The sequence below is a fragment of the Triturus cristatus genome, chromosome 2_1 (genome assembly GCF_964204655.1).
Source record: "Triturus cristatus chromosome 2_1, aTriCri1.1, whole genome shotgun sequence".
In the NCBI taxonomy this organism is placed as follows: domain Eukaryota; kingdom Metazoa; phylum Chordata; class Amphibia; order Caudata; family Salamandridae; genus Triturus; species Triturus cristatus.
This window is the reverse complement of record NC_140581.1, coordinates 42,964,944-42,986,108: the sequence shown is the minus strand read 5'-3', so window position 1 is coordinate 42,986,108 and position 21,165 is coordinate 42,964,944. Positions and strand designations below refer to the sequence as shown.

The window sequence follows — 21,165 nt, the reverse complement described above, 5'->3', positions numbered from 1 at the left end:
TTCCCATGTGCATTATATTCTAATGTGCTGGTCGTGTGCACTGTACCCTGGTGTTCTTGCCATCTGCACTATAGACCACAGCGCTGTCCGTGTCTGCTATATTCTTAATGTGCTGGCCGTGTGCACTGTACCCTAGTGCCCATGCCATCTACACTATAGCCCACTGGACATTGCCCTGGGTGTGTTTGTACTACCCGCACTTGTGAATTTTCCCGGTGGAACCGTTTCTAGCTATCCTCCCAGGCCTCGGCTGCAACCCCTTGGCCTCGTAACCGAAATCCCCCCCACAAGGAGGAAGTGGCTGCCTCAAAAAACACATGGCGTCGGCAGAGCGCAGGGCCGCCCCCCCGGCAGCCGAGTTCTTTGTTTATCACAATCACGCGAGGCCGTCCTCGTCTGCGCAGTGCCACCCCTCGGCTGCCGCCTAATGACACTTGAATGACTTTCGATAGCAAACATCACTGTCACCTCCCCCGCACGCCCCCCCCCCCCTCCGATAGTGGGAGATCGGAAGGAAAGCGCGGGTCTGAGTCCTTTGCCCACGTGCCAGTGGAGGGTGGAAGGGCACACTCTCCATCCTCTCAGAGAGCTCTGCGGCGCTGCGAGCCACGAATGGGGCTGATCCAGTGAATCACCACCCACAGCCTCTGTTCACCACCCTGGTATCACCACGGAGCACTCTCTTTAGGACACCAAAGGCGCTGTTCTGTCTTCATGACACTACTGCCAGCAAGCACCTCACCTCACAGCGCTCTCTTTACTACCATGGACAGCGCTATGTTCACTACAAGGACAAGTATGTTCACGACTATGGACAGAGCTCCGTTCACTACCATGGGCAACGGTATTTTGACCACCAGTGGCAGCGCTATGGTTACTACCACGGACAGTGCTTTATTCACCAGCACGGACAGTGCTCTATTTCACCAGCATGTGCAGCGCTCTGTTTGCGACCAGCAATAGTCTCTCTGTCTTCAGTACCGCGCACAGCGCCCCGGTAAAAACCCTGGGCCGGGTACTATCCAGACCACCACCGACAGCACTCCCTTCATTGCCTGGACAGAGCTAAAAATGTACTACCATGGACAGCGCTCTCCTCACTACCATGGACAGCACTCTCTTCACTACCATGGGCAGCGCTCTCTCACTACCATGGACAGCGCTCTCCTCACTACCATGGACAGCGCTCTCATCACTACCATGGACAGCGCTCTCTTCACTACCATGGACAGCGCTCTCTTCACTACCATGGACAGCGCTCCCCTCACTACCATGGACAGCTCTCTCTACCATGGACAGCGATCTCTACCATGGACAGCGCTCTCTACCATGGACAGCGCTCTCCTCACTACCATGGACGGCGCTCTCCTCACTACCATGGACGGCGCTCTCTACCATGGACAGCACTCTCTTCACTACCATGGACAGCGCTCTCTACCATGGACAGCGCTCTCTTCACTACCATGGACAGCGCTCTCTACACTACCATGGACAGCGCTCTCTACACTACCATAGACAGCGCTCTCTACACTACCATGGACACCGCTCTCTCCTCTACCATAGACGGCGCTCTCTACACTACCATGGACAGCGCTCTCTTCACTACCATGGACAGCGCTCTCTTCACTACCATGGACAGCGCTCGCTCACTACCTTGGACGGCGCGTTTTTCAACAGCAGGGCAGAGCTTCAACAGGCAGAGCTTCGCTTACCACAACCGATAGCGCTCCGTTTAAAACCTTTGTCAGCGCACTAGCCACACCACCACAGACAGCACTACATTCACTACCATAGACAGCGCTCGTTTCACTACCATGGACAGCGCTATATTCACACCATGAACATCATTCTCCAGCAGCACAGGCAGCGGTGTCTTCAGCACCACGGACAGCGCTCTCCAGCAGCACAGGCAGCGGTGTCTTCAGCACCATGGAAAACGCTCTCCAGCAGCACATATAGCGCTCTCTTCACACTGAGGCGCACCCCAGCCCCACGCACTCCACCCTGCCTGCCGCCCCCAGTCTCCTGGCTACAAGACTCCCACCCCACCCTGGTCTCCGTCACTCACTCACCAGCCAGGCAGAGGCCCCCCAGCAGCAGCAACAGCCGTCCGAGGCGGTGTGCGCAGCCCCGCTGGCACGGCCCCCACATCCTTCCCCACAGCCGGCCCGCAGCTCTGGCTCACTTGGGCTTCCGCATCCTCAGATATAGGAGCCGCAGCATCAGCAGCAGCATCCCGGCACCGCTGGGCGTGACGTCACGCGGCCTCCCCCTCCCTGCCAGCACCCAACCCCCCAACACACGGCCTGACGGGCCATTGGATGCAATGGGCGGCTGCCTGAGCCCCACCCTGCCAGCACCCAGCCCCCCAACACTCGGCCTGAAGGGCCATTGGCTGAAAGGGGGCCGGCTGCCTCAGCCAAGGACCAACGCCTGAGCCCCTGGCCGCCCCGCCCCGCCCCGCCCCTGCCCAGAGGGAGGCACTGACTGCTTCCGCCTCCTCCATGCTCGAGTAGTGTCCAGTAACAACACAGGGGGGGAGGAGGGCGGGAGTCAGTGCCGGGTCACTGGAGCAAGGCCCGGAGCATCCTTGGGAGGCGAGGACTGCTGGCATCTGCGGCCGGGCCAAGCACTTATCACACAGTCAAGAGACACCCACAGGGAGCGCAGACATGTCACACTCTCAAGAGACACCCATAGACAGCTCGAGTATCTGCCAGAGCGACTCAGCAGACATCCACAGACAGCGCAGGCATGTCACACAGATTCATCAGACATCCACAGTCTGCGCAAGCGTCTGCCAGACAGACTCGTCGGACATCCATAGACAGCTTAACCACCGGCCGCACACGCAAGAGACACCCACAGACAGCTAAGACATCTGGCAGATACTCAAGAGATACCGATAGACAGCTCAAGCACCAGCCTCACACCCAAGAGACACCAACAGGCAGATCAAACATCTGCCATACAGACTCATCAGACATCCATAGACAGCTCAAGCACCTGCCACACAGTCAAGAGACACCCAAAGGCAGCTCAAGCATCTGCCATACAGACTCATCAGACATCCATAGACAGCTCAAGCACCTGCCATACAGACTCATCAGACATCCATAGATAGCCTAACCACCGGCCGCACACGCAAGAGGCACCCACAGACAGCTAAGACATCAGTCAGATACTCAAGAGATACCCACAGACAGCTCAGACATCTGCCATACAGACTTATCAGACATCCATAGACAGCTCAAGCACCTGCCACACAGTCAAGAGACACCCACAGGCAGCTTAAGCATCTGCCACACAGACTCATCAGACACCCACAGGCAGCTTAAACATCTGCGATACATACTCATCAGACATCCATAGACAGCTCAAGCATCTGCCAGACAGTCAAGAGACATTCTCAGGCAGTGTAAATATGTCACACACTCAAAATACACCCGCAGACAGTGCAGACATGTCACACACTCAAGAGACACCAACAGACAGCCCAGACATCTGCCAGGCACCCCAGAGACACCCACAGACAGCTCAGACATCTGGCACAGACAGCACAGACATGTCACACACTCAATAGACACCCACAGAGAGCACAGGCATGTCACACTCTCAAGAGACACCCATAGACAGCACAGGCATGTCACACAGACACATCAGACACCCACAGACTGCTCAAGCATCTGCCAGACAGACTCATCAGACATCTATAGACAGCTCAAGCACCAACCACACACCCAAGAGACACCCACAGGCAGCTCAAACATCTGCCATACAGACTCATTAAACATCCATAGGCAGCTCAAACACCTGTCACACAGCCAAGAGACCCCCACAGACATCTGTCATACAGACTCATCAGACAGCCAAAGACAACTCAGACATCTGGCAGACAGACTCATCAGATGTCCATAGACAGCTCAAGCACCTGTCACACACTCAAGAGACACCCACAGACAGCGCAGACATGTCACACACTCAAGAGACACCCACAGACAGCCCAGACATCTGCCAGACAGACTCAGGAGCCACCCATAGACAGTTAAAGCAACCCATGAAGAAGGTCAAAGTAGGTCACGGTCTGGCCGAGCAAGGAACAGAGGACTAGCCACAGCAAGGGGAGTCAGGGCAGGCCTGGAGCAACCAGGGGACCCCAAGAAAATCAGTGTTGTCCCTCAAACGGATCCACAGGTCAAAGGCACAGGAGTCGTGAGGGGACCTCTAGCAGTTTCACAAAGTATCAGCTTGCAGGGCACAGAGTGTGAGGAGGCTGGTGTCCTTTGTAGGAAATGTGCACAGATGTTGAAGCTATCGATATTTCAATGCACAAAGTTGGGGAACACCAACAAGCATATGCACTTGCAAATGTACATGGTGCACAGGGATTCGGGTTATGCGGTCCCCAAGAGGGATACTGGCCTCAAAATCAGTGAGAGGGCAGCCCAACCTCAAGGAACATAGGAACCCACCTCCTGTGTTGCTGGAGCCCTCAAAGTCTGCAGGAGCTCAGGATCAGCAGACTGGTCAGTTGCATTATGGTGCCTGCAAATGCAGGGGAGTGACTCCGTCACCCCATGGGAGATACTTCAGTTGTCCTTGATGCCCCACAGGTCCTGCACAGAGCCTGTATGGTGCACAGGCACAGAAGATGCTTTGGACGGAGAGGCAGATGAAGTCGGGCTCAGTCGAAGTCCAGAGTGAACAGACGATCAAAGGTCAGTGGTTTCTTGATCAGACTCTTGTCCACATTGAATCTAGGGCCCTACAGCCAGATAAGCCCTTTTTTACCCACGGGAGAGGGTTGGACAAATTCACGGAACCCTCCCAGGGGAGGGTCTGGGCAGTGGGGAGGCTACACCCATGTCATTTGTGCAGTTTCGCGCCAGAGCAGGAGACATCGGCTCCCAGAACTGGTTTGAGCTAGACTATGCACAGGGACACCAAATGGGCCCTTCGTGCAGGCTTTCAGGTACTTTGGAAGTGCACCCACCCAGCCCCAATACACTAAATCCTGTCTGGGAGGTGATCACACCTCCCTGTGACAGGATGCCTATCGTCCTGCTTCCCCTGCTCGAGCTTGGCTCAGCAGCAGGAGGGCTGAAATGAGTCTCTGGTCGGCAGCAACCCTTTTGGGCTGCCCGGGACTAGAAGGCTGGTACTGGAAAGACCAATGACCCCACAAAACTCACTTCTGAAGGGTGAAATCATACCTCCCACACTGGTTACCGGTGTGGAGATATGATTCCGAGGTGTTTGATACCAAACACGATGGGGCATATTCTCAAGAACGTTTGATAACCATCGCAAAAGTTACTTAACGCAACCTACAACATCACAGTCTACCGCGGGAAATTTAAGCCGTGTTAACCAAGTATTCACAAAACGGCGGTACCATGCAATAGTCACCAGATAACACACCAAATGGGCATGTTAAAATCAATGCCACACCGCAAAAATACGAAACACGAATGCCTAAAAAGCTGCGTTGAGGCCAAGCACGATACAAAAAGCTGCGAAAACCAGCCACAGGCCTGCAAATCCCACGCATCTGGTGGGAAAATGCACTATAAAAGCAGATCAAGAAAAACACACCAGAAACAATCCAAAGTGCGCAGCACCATGGATGCACCCTGACCCAGCGCAGAGGCCAACGCAAACCCCACAAGCCCCACAGACCACCAGCAAGGTACAACGGGGTCGGGAATCCCAGGGAGAAGAGGGAGAGGAAGACGGGGTGTAGTCCACAGCAAAATCAGATCAGCGTCATGGAGATTGTGAGAAGTTGGCCTGGTATATGCCGTCCACTAGTTATAGTGGGCACCCTGTACCAGTCCAAACAACCCCTTATGGTGATAGGTTAAAGACAACCTTTATTGAAAGCTCTCCTAGTGGTAGCTATGGAGAGCAGCCTTCAGGCTGTCTTGAAGGAATTTAAAGCAGCTTGTTTTACCAGTCTATAATCTCCTGAGTGCCTAAATGAAAGATAACCACACCAGGTATGTATATAAAATATATGTATTTATTTCTAAACGCACCCTCCTAGACTCTTTATGAGACTAGAGGTCAAAACACATAAGCTACACTTCAAATATCACAGTAATAAGCACAAATACACGTCAGGCCCTTGGGGCGAGCCAAACCATATACTAAACTAGTGGTATAAGAACCACGACTTAACTAGACACAAGGCCTAGAGCCTGTAGAATCGCTGGGACCCCAAGGAACCACCCAAGGTAGTGACACACGGGACCCACGGGGGCAGTGTGCAGAGTGTAAACATAGCCTCGAGCTTCCATTAGCTTCTATGGGCGAAGCCGCGGTTAGATTTTTAAAGATTAGGGACACTTAGAATTGAGTCAGGACCGAACACTTTTGGACTTAGGAAGTTCTAGGGCTAACACCCACGGGAGCACCGGAGTACTCGAGTTACCTCACCCAGGGAAACCGGGTGCATAGGTGTCTTTTGGTGTCGGGTCGCATCATCAATTTCAATGGGAGCTGGCGAAGAAGGGCTGCTGCCGGGAAGATGCGAAGTATCTGAAGAGATCCAAGCCTGGATCGAAGATAAGAAGAACCTGAAAGCAGAGGGGACAGAGTCTGGGTCACTAGCCAGTGACCAGGAAGGCGATAGGCAGATGCCCACCGATGTCGGGTGATTTCAGGTGAAGAAGGTGAAGCTTGACTCTTCAGCCACGAGGACCAGGAGGCGTTGAGGATGACCAGGAGCTCCATTTAAGCTGTCCCACAAAGGATGTCGAGTACTGCAGCACCAGTGTCCAGATTGGACACAACAAGCCTTGGCAACAGCAACCGATGCAGATTCAAGAAAGATGCTGTGGTGCAGACCAGCAAGGTCTGTGGGACTCACACTTGGTAGGGAGTCAGGGCACGTCTGGATCAATCAGGGAAGCCCAAGGAAATTCAAAGTTACCCCCTCAAGGACCCACCAGTCAACAGACCAGGGATCGCGAAGGGACCTCATGACGAAACAAAAAATGGCAGTCCACCGGTCACTCGGAGTGACCAGGCTCACAATCTTTGGTGGATTCAGTGCTCGAAGTAGGGGCTACAAGTCAGCCCAAGCACAACTTCAGGAGACATCAAGAAGTTAATGCTGTGTGTCTCAGCTTTTCTGGGGACTCGAGACGGCCCGTGAGATGTCTGCAAATCCTCTTCCTGGGCTGCAGATACTTTGGAGTCCGGCGGGAGCTTCAGAAATACAGACTGGCAAATTGCTTCATTGGTGCCTAACAAGCAGGGGAGTCACTCCTTGACCCCAAGGGAGATATCTTCAGTCCTCTAGTCTTGAGTAGAGCATCGAAGTTCCAGGATTCAGCTTCAGAGTTTCATGCAGGGATATCTAAAGTTCTGGTTACAGAAGTTCCTTACTTATACCTAAGGAAGGGGTTGGACTAGCTCTGGGGACCCACCTATGGGAGGGTTCGGAAAGAGGGGTGGCTACACCCATTTCCTTTGTCCATTTTCGCGCCAGAGCAGAGGCTGGAAGCCCCTGAACTAGTTTGAGATGGACTATGCACAAGGACACCAAATGTGCCCCGAGTGCAGGACTTTTTTTTTTTAATTATTACATTTATTTTTCGTACTTTTGGGTCCTTCTTCGACCCCCTGACAAACACTAGGGGGTCTGCAACTCTCTTCGTTGCCCCCGTTTCACGTTCCCCACCTTTGTTTCTCAGTGCGAGAGACAGAAAATGGCGGCCGACACTTCATGATTTTGACCGATTCGAATGTTTACAGTCATGTAACCACCAATCAGAATTGAGCTCGCGCACGGCACCGCACGCGTACGGTAAGCGCACGGAGCGCGCTTACAGATATATATATTGATTTAAATGCTATTTTCTCAGGACCTACTGAACAGATTTACACCAAACCTACAAAAGGCACTTCCTTGACCTGAGGACTACCTCTCTGCCAAATTTCAAGTAATTCTGTTCAGCCATTCGGCTGTAGCTGTATCTAAAGGTCCTATGGAAAAATGCATGGGGAAAACACGTTTTGGGACCCCCCTTTTTTCTCAGCCCCCGCTTGACGAATCCCCCGAGACTTTCAGGGTAGGAGCGTAGCGTAGCGCCCCATTAGTTTTGAAAATTTCGCGAAGATTCGTCGACCGGCGCCAAAGTTATTCCAAATAGAATGTTGCGGATTTCCTATGGAAACAGGGTCCTAACTATAACTATCTACTGGCGACCGCCAGTAGATAATATATATATATAGATGATTATATCAATGATGGAATATTGTCTGTACAACAACATCTTTATGTTTAATAACTTACTGTACCAGCAAATTCAGGGTGTAGCGATGGGTTCCAGCTTCTCCCCCAGCTACGCATGTCTTCACATGGGTTGGTGGGAGGAGCTGGTACTCAAAACTGAACACAGGTACATTGTTGAAAGCCATATCATCAAATGGCTTCGCTATATTGATGATCTTTTTGTTATCTGGTGGGGTACCAAAGAACAAGCCTCCAATTTTGTGACTGCTATTAATCACAATCTTTTGAATTTAAAATTTACTGCCACAATCAGTGAAATTGAGGTTGACTTTCTAGACACTCAAATCTATATTCATGACAATGTATTAGAGACACGCCTTCACAGAAAAAAGACAGCTGGCAATTCCACCTTGCATGCCCAGAGCTCTCACCCTAAACACTTGATTAATAGCATACCTTACGGTGAGATGCTTCGTTTAAGACGCATATGTAGCAATGAGGTGGATTTACACAAAGCCCAATTGGAGAGCAAAAAGAGATTCCTCGCACGAGGATATGCCCCCAATATTGTCTCACAGGCGATTTCCAAATCCATGAGTTGCTCTCGGGACAGCCTCCTAAAAGACAAACAGACACCCCCAGCTTCCCTTTCCATGTCTGCCACCTGCCCTGTAGCCCCAGAATTTCGTTTGATTTTAGGTTACAGTCGCCAACACAAAGCCATTCAAAAGATAGTACAAAACAACTGGCCACTGGTACTCAACTATCCAGTAATAGGACCCTTGCTGCCGCAACGTGTGTCCATTACGTACAGCAAAGCACCATCCATGAGGGATAGCTTAGTCACCACCAACCCTGAAATTATTGAGAGTACTACATGGCTACAGACTCATAAGGGCTTTTTTAAATGTAAAACGTGCAAAGCATGTACTCATGGTAAAAACACCAAGACCTACACCACCCCATTTTGTGACAAAGAGTATAAAATACAAAAATTACTCACATGTAAAACCGAATATGCTATTTATGTTCTTACGTGCCCTTGTGACCTAAGATATATAGGAAGCACTAAACTTCAGGTTCACAAAAGAGTTTTACAACATCTAAGAGCAATAACTCATCAAGACAACACATATCCGGTAGCTCGGCATTTTAAAGAATTCCATCAATCAGATATTAAATACTTGAGCTATTATGTGATTGATAGTATACCCCCTAGCAGACGGGGTGGTGACAGGGACCAGAAATTGAGACAACTGGAGACTAGATATATTATTCAGCTTGACACCAAGTCACCAGGGGGTTTCAATGCCACGGAAGATCTTTACACATGTCTTTAACTATGATAAGGATATTTTATATAACTCAATTGGTGTATGATATTCTTTCTTAGTGCTTGACCTAATCATTTTCATGGTGCTTCGATTTAGATGCAGTTAATCAATGTATATTTGTATATTATTCAATTATGGTCAAATATCTGGTCCAGGAACTGTTTTAGGAGAGGTAGATCAGGGATGTAAAGATTTTATGTATTTATTTATTCATATTTATGACTATTTATTATTAAGATATATATATTTATTGTCAAATAGAAGATTGTTTACAATTGCTGTTTTGCACATATTTATACATATTTTATACATATTTTATCTTTTGCTAACCATTTGCACCTCCCATCGCCTTATCCTTCTAACTCTGTTTCTTCAAGAGACATCGTCTTTTGTTGACACCAGGCATTTTATTCACACCTTTTGATACTACAAATTTGCACACTTTTAATTGTCTCTCGAGGTCATCTGTGTTTGTTGCTGCTATAATTATGTCCTAGATCAATATACATGTTTGGAGGTGATTCTGTCCTGTCCTCCCGCATATTCCAAATCTCGTCATTCATGCCAACGGATTATCATTGATTTCCACTCTCTAGTCCGTTAATGCATCTTGGCATCCTCCCTTTCTGGCACTTTGCACTTTCGCACCTTACTCACTTTGCCAACTTATGTACGGGCTAACTCAGTTACTTTCACTTGGAGTTTAGCATAACTTACCTTAACTATTAGATTCGCACTTTTTTGCACATTGTGAGCAATTTCTTTTCATCAATTTTGTTATTTTTATTATTATTATTTTTGTCCCCCTCTATTGTTTTTGGCACTTTCCATTCCACACGTAAGCCCATCCACTTTCTAAAGCCCACGTCGTAATGCCTGCAAATTTCCAATTCCAACTAGGTATCCAATTGTTATACTGCCTTCTATACCTTTTGTAAATCACAGTATTTTATGTATATGCATTTGTATACTATCTATATTAGGCATTTTATTAGATTATGTGAGTAATTTCCCGCATTTAAATTTTCTTAAAGCCAGCTATACCTGTCTGGTTGCAGATAATACGTATTTTACAAGTATTCATGAGCAACAGAAGGTTTGACATCAAAATGTGTATTTTATTTACATATTAGCCGTAAGTTGGTTTTGAGGCTCGATTTTGGCAATTTCACTGTTTCTATTTCCATGGCTTTCAAATCATGTGATGTGGCTACGTAATTGTATTTGCACTTTAAATAACTTTCATGGATTGACTCCGACATGTCATGTGAACAAGGCTTTGACGAGCTGAAACGCGTCATGGCGAAGAAGGAGTAAACAAACTAATTGAGCACTTACTTTGGGTCTGTGTCCTGTTTTGTTCGGCGGAGTATTGTCACCGATTTGGAATTGAAGTAATATATATATATATATATATTATCTACTGGCGGTCGCCAGTAGATAGTTATAGTTAGGACCACGTTTCCATAGGAAAACCTCAACATTCTATTTTGAATAACTTTGGCGCCGGTCGACGAATCCTCGCGAATTTCTCAAAATAGGTGGGGCGCTACGCTCCGCTCCTACCCTGAAAGTCTCGGGGGGATTCGTCAAGCGGGGGCTGAGATAAAAGGGGGGTCCCAAAACGCGTTTTTCCCATGCATTTTTCCATAGGACCTTTAGAACGAGCTACAGCCCGAACGGCTGAACAGAATTACTCAAAATTTGTCAGAGAGGTAGTCCCTAGGTCAAGGAAGTGCCTTTTGTAGGTTTGGTGTAAATCTGTTCAGTAGATTCTGAGAAAATAGCCTTTAAATCAATATATATATCTGAGCCAGCTTACGGTACGCTTACCGTACGCTTACGGTAAGCGTACGGTGGCGTGCGCGAGCGCGATTCTGATTGGCTCTTAGATCTTAGTAAACATTAGAATCGGCCGAAACCAGGAAGCGGCGGCCGCCATTTTGTCTCTCGCACTGAGAGTGATTTTAAAAATATCAAGCCCAAAAACATGTAAAGGGGCTATTTTGACAACTCCCTCCCACATAGTCATGTTGAGGGAGTCCCCAAACATCCCCCAAGTGCAAAAACGGTTTTATTTTTTTTTCGGCAATTTCGCGGGGTACGCTTACCGTACGCTTACGGTAAGCGTACGGTAAAAAAATAAAAATAAAAAAAACACTATCCACACTTACCCCACCCCCTGTGCTTTTGGTGGCCGAAGGCCACCAAATGTACAGGGCTTATGTTAAGGGCAAAAAACACTATCCACACTTACCCCACCCCCTGTGCTTTTGGTGGCCGAAGGCCACCAAATGTACAGGGCTTATTATAAGGGAAAAAAACTTAGCATTTAAAAAACCGTACTAATTCACTGAAAAAACCATAGGTTTCACACACGTTATAGTTAGGAATTAGCATTTAAAAAACCTTGCAAATTCACTGAAAAAACCATAGGTTTCACACATGTTATAGTTAGCGGAAATTTTACTGATAAAAAACCTGTGAAATTGCCCCGTTATAGTTAGCGCAGGCAACTATAACTCACGCAACTGCAATCTTCTGCTGATGACATATGTGTCTTTATGAAAAAAAAATATTTGTAATATATGTATAGCTAAAAATGTATGGAAGAAGACATGGGCAAATAAGTGTCTAAATACAGTATTAGCATCAGCAGAGGATTGCGGTCGCGTGAGTTATAGTTGCCTGCGCTAACTATAACGGGGCAATTTCACAGGTTTTTTATCAGTACAATTTCCGCTAACTATAACATGTGTGAAACCTATGGTTTTTTCAGTGAATATATATATATATATATATATATATATATATATATACAGACACATATAAACCTATAAGTCACTCCTATGGCAGGCCTTGACAATCCTGAAGGCAGAGTGCTTGGTTTTGTGTGAGAGGGTGCCCAAGCATGAGCTGAGCCCCTCTGCAGCTTTCGGAAATCCTTACTTATAGCTGTTCTGTGATACAGCCATACCATATACTCTTAAGTGCATTATAACCTCGAGGTAAATGCTAACTTTGGAATGGCTGCATCAAATCATGTCGTGTTTGGTGTCAAACACATTGGAATACTACCCCCCCCCACCAATTCTGGTGGCGGGGGTTGCATTCCACCCGTCTAGAGGGAGAGACATGTTCACACTGGCGAACCCGGTAGGACTTTCCTGAGCCCTGGCATCACAAAATGGATGCCTCTGCCACAGACATGGGTCTGGCCTCCTGCTGCTGACCGAAACTCCTCAGGGGAGGCCTGGACAATAGGTTTCCTGTCGAGGAGAGGTGCCACCACCTCCCGAGACAGGCAGATGTGTATTGTGGCTGGGCGGGAGCACTGTCTGGTGCTTTGAAGTCCTGCACTGGGAGTTCACTTGGTGTCCCTGTGCATAGTCCAGTTCAAACCGGTCGCAGGGGCTACCTGCTCCTGCACTGGGCGAAACTGGACAAAGGAAATGGGTGTAACCACCCCTCTTTCCAAGCCCACCCATAGGTGGGGCCTTAGAGCTAGTCCACCCCCTAAACCCATGGCTATTGTGGGTGACGTGGAACCATGAACCCTGGACACCGTGATCTTTTGCAGCAACACTATCTTCCTGGACATCCTCGAAGTTGTACTTTGGGCTCCGAGTAGCCCCAGCCTTGAGTACCTCCTGTACTGAAGATAGGTGGCTTCCACTCCACGTGTGACCCGTGGACCAGCTTCAAGTGCAACCACTTGAGGCTCCTTTGCGATCACTAGCCCATTGGCTAGCAGGTCCCCTCGAAGGCAACTCCTTTTCTGCTTGGGCTTTCCTGGTTGCTCCAGACGGGCCCTGATTTACCCTTGCTGGGTGAGTCCCTCAGACCTTGCTGGTCTGCACCGCAGTCCTTTCTCTGAATTCCAGTGACTTGCCGTTGCCAAGGCTTGTTGGGTCTAATCTGGTCGCCGACACCGCAGCACTCGACAAACTCTGTGGGATAGCTCGAATCCGGCTTGTGGACTTTGTCGATGCCTCCTGGATCTCGTGGCTGAAGAGTCAAGACACCCATCAACTCACCTGAAGCACCCGACATCTGTGGGCATTGGTCCATCCTGCCCTCGGTCACTGGCAAGTGACCCAGACTCTGTCCCCTCTGCTTTCAGGTTCCTTCCATCCTAGATCCGGGTTTGGATCTCTTTGGACACTTCTCCTCTTCACGGCAGCAGCAGTTCTTTGCAGGTTTCTTTTGAAATCGATGACGCGACCAGACACCAAAAGACACCTATTCACCCGGCTTCCCTGTGTGAGGTAACTCGAGTAATCCAGTGCTCCCGTGGGAGCTGGCCCTAGAACTTCTTAAGACCAAAAGGGTTTGGTCCTGACTCGATTAGAAGTTTCCCTAATCTTTAAATTTCCAACCGCGACATTGCCCATAGGAGATAACGGAAACCCGCGGTTGCGTTCTCACACTGCATACAGTCCCCGTGGGTCCCCTGTGTAACTACCTTGGGTGGTTCCTTGGGGTCCCAGCTATTCTACTGGCTATAGGCCTAGTGTCTATTCCAGTCGTGGTTCTTATACCACTTTTTTGGTATATGGTTTGGTACGCCCCTAGGGCCCAAACGTGTATTTGTGCTATTACTGATGATTGCTATCTTGTAACTTAAGTACTTCGAACTCCAGTCTCATAAAGAGACTATAGGGGTGTGTGTTAACCTAAATACATATATTTTAAATATATACCTGGCGTGGTTGTCCTTTCATTTGATCATTCAATATATTATAGACTGGTAAAATAAGCTGCTCTACATTCCTTCAAGACTTAGCCTGAAGGCTGCTCTCCATAGCTACCACTAGGATAGCTTTCAATAAAGGTTGTCTTTAACCTATCACCATAAGGGGTTGTTTGGACTGATACAAGGTGCCCACTAGAACAAGTGGACAGCATATATCCGGCCACCTTCTCACAGGGAGGAACAATCTTATTCAAGTTTCTATGATCATAAGACCTCCCCCTATCACTAGGGGTGTTGCTGCCACCATGGGACTCTAGTCCCAACTTTTTCCTAGCTCTGTAGAGCTCTAGGGCCTCCTTATTTAGGGCTACCTGCCTTTTTCTGATTTCCAGCTGAGCTTCCTCATACTTAAGTATTATATGTACCTAGCGTACCTTTAGTGGTTTTCAGTTAGTCACTCAATTGAGATTATCTGGTAAAACAATAGCAAGCTGGAATCCCACACGCTGCACACCAATGTGAGAAGTTGGCCTGGTATATGCTGTCCACTAGTTATAGTGGGCACCCTGTATCAGTCCAAAGACCCCCTTATTGGTTATAGGTTAAAGACAACCTTTATTGAAAGCTATCCTAGTGGTAGCTATGGAGAGCAGTCTTCAGGCTAAGTCTTGAAGGAATATAATGCAGCTTGTTTGACCGAAATGAAAGATAACCACACCAGATATATATATATATATATATATATATATATATATATATATATATATATATATATATATATATATATATATATATATATATAAAATATATGTATTTATTTCTAAACACACCCTCCTAGACTCTTTTTGAGACTAGAGGTCAAAACATATAAGTTACACTTCAAATATCACGGTAATAAGCACAAATACACGTCAGGCCCTAAGGGTGAGCCAAACCATATACTAAAATAGTGGTATAAGAACCACGACTTAACTAGACACTAGGCCTAGAGCCTGTAGAATTGCTGGGACCCCAAGCAACCACCCAAGGTAGTGACACAGGGGATACACTGGGGCCGTGTGCAGTGTGTGAACACAGCCGCGAGCTCCCGTTAGCTTCTATGGGGAGAGTCACGGTTAGATTTTTAAAGATTAGGGACACTTAGAATTGAGTCAGGACCAAACCCTTTTGGACTTAGGAAGTTCTAGGGCTAACATCCACAGGAGCACTGGAGTACTCGTGTTACCTCACCCAGGGAAGCCGGGTGCATAGGTGTCTTTTGGTGTCGGGTTGCATCGTCGATTTCAATGGGAGCTGGCGAAGAAGTGCTGCTGCCGGGAAGACACGAAGTGTCCAAAGAGATCCAAGCCTGCATCGAAGATGAGAAGAACCTGAAAGCAGAGGGGACAGAGTCTGGGTCACTAGCCAGTGACCAGGAAGGCGATAGGCAGATGCCCACCGATGTCGGGTGATTTCAGGTGAAGAAGGTGAAGCTTGACTCTTCAGCCACGAGGACCAGGAGGTGTCAAGGACAACCAGGAGCTGGATTCGAGCTGTCCCACAAAGGATGTTGAGTGCTGCAGCATTGGTGCCCAAATTGGACACAACAAGCCTTGGCAACAGCAACCCACACAGAAACGGGAAAGATGCTTTGGTGCAGACCAGCAAAGTCTGTGGGACTCACCACTTGGTAGGGAGTCAGGGCACGTCTGGAGCAACCAGGGAAGCCCAAGGAAATTCAAAGTGACCCCCTCAGGGACCCACCAGTCAGCAGACCAGGGATCGCGAAGGGACCTTGAGATGAAACACAAAATGGCAGCCCACGGGTCATTCGGAGTGACCAGGCCAACAATCTTTGGTGGATTTAATGCCCGAGGTAGGGGCTACAGGTCAACCCAAGCACAACTTCAGGAGCCGTCGAGAAGTCAATGCACTTGCAGAAGTGCAAGGTGACCAGGAGTTCCGGTTCCTCACTAGTCACGAGGGCTGCAGGTCTCAGCTTTGCTGGGGACTTAGGTCAGCCTGTGAGATGTCTGGAAATCCTCTTCCTGGGCTGCAAATACTTCGAAGTCCGGTGGGAGCTTTGGAAATGCAGACCGGCAAATTGCTTCTTTGGTGCCTGCAAAGCAGGGGAGTCACTCCTTGACCCCATGGGTGATTTTTGCAGTCCTCTAGTCTTGAGTAGAGCGTCAAAGTTCCAGGATTCAGCTTCAGAGTTTCGTCCAGGGATATCTAAAGTTCTGGTTACAGAGGTTCCTTACTTATACCTAAGGAAGGGGTTGGACTAGCTCAGGGTATCCACCTATGGGAGGGTTTGGAAACAGGGGTGGCTACACCCATTTCCTTTGTCCAGTTTCACGCCAGAGGAGGGGCTGGAAGCCCCTGAACCGGTTTGAGCTGGACTATGCACAGGGACACAAAAGAACCCCCAGTGCAGGACTTCAAAGCACTCAGAGAGTGCTCCCACCCAGCCCCAACACACATAAGCCTGTCTGGGAGGTGGTTACACCTCCCTGTGATAGGAAACCTATTTTCCAGGCCTCCCATGCCGGAGTTTCAGTCAGCAGCAGGAGGCCAGACCCGTGTCTGTGGCTGCAGCATCCATTTTGTGATGTCAGGGCTCTATTAAGTTTCTACCGGGTATACCAGTGCTGTCATGTCTCTCCCTCTAGAAGGGTGGGATCATACTCCCACACCAGTTACTGGTGTGGGGGTATGATTCCAAGGTGTTTGACAACAAACACAACATGTTTCCATGCAGCCAGTCCAAAGTTAGCATTTACCGTTTGGTTATAATGCACTTAAGAGTATATGGTCAGGCTACACTACAAACAGCATCAGAGAAGGGTCTCCGAACGCTGCAGAGGGGCTCTGCTCATGCAGGGGCACCCTCTCACATAAGAACCAAGCACTCTGCCTTCAGGATTGATAAGGCCTGTCATAGGAGTGACTTATAGGTTTATATGTGTGTATATATATAGTGATACAGGTAACCTATATCACAGTAAGGGGTGCATGCGCCACCTTACCCAGGCTGCAGTAGCAGACGTGTGGTGTCATTTTGGGTTGCATAATACATGCTTCAGCCCCTGGTAGGCCTCTGGGGTACCTATGCCCTGTACCATATACTAGGGACTCACAAGGGTACCTCAGGGTCCAATCTGTGGTGTACCTAAAGTAAAGGGAATCAATTTAGAGAGGAAGCAGCGAGGATGGGGCCCTGAATAGCAGGATCCCAGCCAGACTAAAGTCGAAAAATAGTGAAACACCAGCAAAAAGTGGGGGTAAACATGTGAAGCAGATCCTACCCTCCAACAGAGGTGACAGAACACTACCATCAACTGACCCACAAGTAGACCACTTGGAATGCAGTCGGAGTGCTGAGGAGGCCAATCGACGAGGCCAAGAGGCGCTGGCATGATGTGACAACCTAAATCAGGCACAAACCCGCTGCAAACAGGAAGGCTGCAATGGCGACAGGAGGTGGCAGTCCTGTGCCACAGGAGGAGCTGGAGGAAAGCTGGGTCACAGTATTCAGTGTGGAGATGGTTCAAGGAGTAGGGAGCACGGACACAGCCCGAGAGGATCGGACACAACATCAACAGAGTGAGTAACGACCAGGGACTGGGGGAACGGGGAGAGATGGGAACAATTGCACACGTGCCCAATGAGGAGTAGCACACTGCACACCCACAATTACCTGGGATCATGTCCCTCATCCCCTTGGCACACTGCAGGACACACATATAGCAAGAACAGCACACCCACATTGACAACAACGTGGTACAATGCGCAAAACCGACACTGCAGAACAGAGGACACAACTGGCTCCGCACATGCACAGAAACATGCCTACTACATCTGACAGAGCAGGAAACTGTGCAATGGAAAAGTACGCTGTTAGAATCCGGGTTCTCTGGTTGGCACAGGTAGGTACTTGTGTCAAGCAGGGAACCTTTCCTCTAGTCAGGGTAAGGGGTTACACTCCAACAATAACCCCTGCTCACCCTCTAGGTAGCTTGGCGCGAGCAGACAAGGCCTATCTCAGAGCGTTTAGGTGAAGCATTTGTGAACACACACACAGTAACTCAGTGACAACCCCACAAATGGACTCCACACTGGGATATATAAAAAATAGTACTTTATATATATAGATTAGGTTTAGCACAAGATCAGATAACGTTTAAACGGCCCACAATACTTATTAGAAAAAGAGTTCTTAGGTATAACGTAGTTTTACAGTTCTGTGCGCTTCGTTCCTTTCCGTACGCTTCGTACGCGGTAAAAAACTGCTTGGGAACGGGTCTCACATGCACTGTAGGCGCTTCGGGACGAAGAAAACACCCTACGGGCGAACAGGCACAGTGCCTTTATCTTCTGGTGAGTTCGTCACGGATGCTGCGCTGACATCAAGCGTGATGTACGGTGCGTTGTCCTCCTGGTGCGGTGCGTACTAAGGTACGTTGGACCTTGGGTGTGTAGGGCTTCAGGGGACGGTGCGTAGGTACGGTGCTTTCAATGTTCGTCACGGCGTTCGCGCCGTACCATGAGATCGGCAATCTTGATTTGAAGTGCTGGACACAAGTGAACAGTACGCTCCGCTCAGGGGAGACGTACGCAACTATCGTACGCACCGCAGCCTTCCCAAAGCAGGGGAAAGGAGCGTACGCTGGGCAGTACGGTTCGTAGGGGATGGGAGCAAGTACGGATCGCAATCCTTCCATTACGGTGCGAGCTATGGCTCGTAGGGGCCTGTTAGTTGCATTGCTCAGGCTGGACGATACCTTCCTTTGCGGTGCGAGCTAAGGCTTGTAGAGGGGCCTTAGTCACTTTGTTCGGGCCGGACAGCTTGTTGAAGGCTTCCAGGGGAGGTACGCTTCGATCGTCGAGGCGTACACAGCAGTTCGCTTCAGGATTATGGGGAACACGGTTGGTTTTCCAGTGCGCTCTCACAGCGGTGAAGTCCACTGGTCCTGGGACTTTGTTCAGGGGGCAAGCTCACTCACAAGCCCTTGGAGATCTTCAGCACAAGTCAAATAAAAGTTTCTTTGGTCTTTTCTTCCTCTTCTTCAGCAGCAAGGCAACCACTGCAGGCCAATCCCCCAGGTCAGGGACAGTACTCCTCCATGCAGCTTTCCCGGTTCCTTTTCGTCGGACAGAGGTTTCTTCTTGGCAGGACAGGATCTAATTTCTTAGGAGCAGGGCTCCTACATTTATACACCATTTTTTTTGTTCTTGCAGGCCAGGGGGGCCCTTGCCTAGTTCGGTCCGGTTTCTGAGCACTTTGTTGACATGATGCAGGCTTCTTCTTTCAGAGTCATCAGACGCTCCACAGGGGGTGGAGCCAGCATTGTGGTGGCAGGGCACAGCCCTATTCAGAGTCCAGGTGTACTCCTCCACCCATCTATATGTCAATATCTCTATTCACCACCAGGCTACCTAGCCCTGCCCCTGTGGGATTCCCCAGCCCTGTCACTCACACAAGCCAGACAGCAGATACACATCAGCGCAGAGGCGGGCTGAAATGGTTAGGCAAGCAAAGGCCATCTTTTTAAAAGTGGTGTTTGCAAACACAGAATATTAAAATAAACCTTGCTAACAGATGTATTTTATTATTCTGAGTTTAGGCATACTAAACTCGATTTTCTACCATGTTCCCTGGGTCTGTTAGGATCATAGGATGTAACAATTCTAACAGCCCATTCTGGTCTATGCGAACAGGGTAGCCTTACAATAGTGAAAAACGAAAATGGCTATAATTCACTATTAGGACATGCCACACACATCAGGGCTTGTCCTACAATATGCTTACAATGCACCCTGCCCTTGGGCCTACCATAGGGGTGACTAACATGAAGTTAAGGGAAGGTTTAGGGACTGGCAAGTGGGTGCACTTGCCCAGTCAGCATGACAGTACCAGACGGCACGCAGGTTCTGCAGTGGCAGATCTTAGACACACTTTACCAGGCCGCTTCTGTGGGTCGCACAACCAGTGCTGCAAGCCTACCAGCGGCATTTGTAATTACAAGCCCTGGGCACTCCTGGTGCACTTTACTGGGGTCTGACAGTAAACCAAATAAGCCAATCATGGAATCCAACCAACGTATACATTTTAAATAGGGAGCACATGCACTGTGGCACTGGTTGGCAGTGGCACAGTGCTCTGAGCAGCTAACACCAGCAAAACACATGAGGCACAGCGACAAAAAGTGGAAGGGAGACTCACGCCAAGGTGCCAGGTCGGACACAGCCCGAGAGGATCGGACACAACATCAACAGAGTGAGTAACGACCAGGGACTGGGGGGACGGGGAGAGATGGGAACAATGGCACACATGCCCAACGAGGAGTAGCACACTGCACACCCACAATTACCCGGGATCATGTCCCTGATCCCCTTGGCACAATGCAGCACACACATATAGTAAGAACAGCACACCCACATTGACAACAACGTGGTACAATGCGCAAAACCGACACTGCAGAACAGAGGATACAACTGGCTCTGCACACGCACAGAAAAATGCCTATTACATCTGACAGAGCAGTAAACTGTGCAATGGAAAAGTACGCGTACAACCTCACATCCGTCATGTAGTCCAAATATACACTGTCCTGCAGCAGTACTCAGCACCTCCCAAACAGTCACAATGTACATTGTCAAACAGTCTGCATGTAAACCAGAACAATGCGCCAACATACATGTCATCACAATGTCAACATGTATCTCCCCTTCACATTGCAGAGGGGCATATGACACCTCCAGCAGAGCACCGAAGACCACACATCAGTGATGCCGGAGAGGACCACCACACCACGACACTGACACACTACAAGCCCATGGACATCCCACACAACTCACCACCAGGACCCGGGCAGCCAAGCTACTCAGAGGAGAACACAGAGCCTGCAACA

At 49.0% G+C, this 21,165-nt stretch overlaps 1 protein-coding gene and 1 long non-coding RNA gene across 2 annotated transcripts in view; one reads left to right on the top strand and one right to left on the bottom strand.

Annotated features, from left to right (window-relative positions):
• Positions 1-2,250, bottom strand: part of TMEM8B (transmembrane protein 8B) — a 707,705-nt gene extending 705,455 nt beyond the window's left edge. The window contains exon 1 of the mRNA XM_085640668.1: positions 2,073-2,250. Within this exon, the coding sequence (XP_085496794.1) occupies positions 2,073-2,151 (79 nt within the window). The 5' untranslated portion in view covers positions 2,152-2,250. The remainder of the gene's footprint in view (positions 1-2,072) is intronic.
• Positions 1-21,165, top strand: part of LOC146863683 (uncharacterized) — a 140,182-nt gene that overhangs the window by 54,661 nt on the left and 64,356 nt on the right. The gene's annotated exons all lie outside the window — the stretch shown is intronic.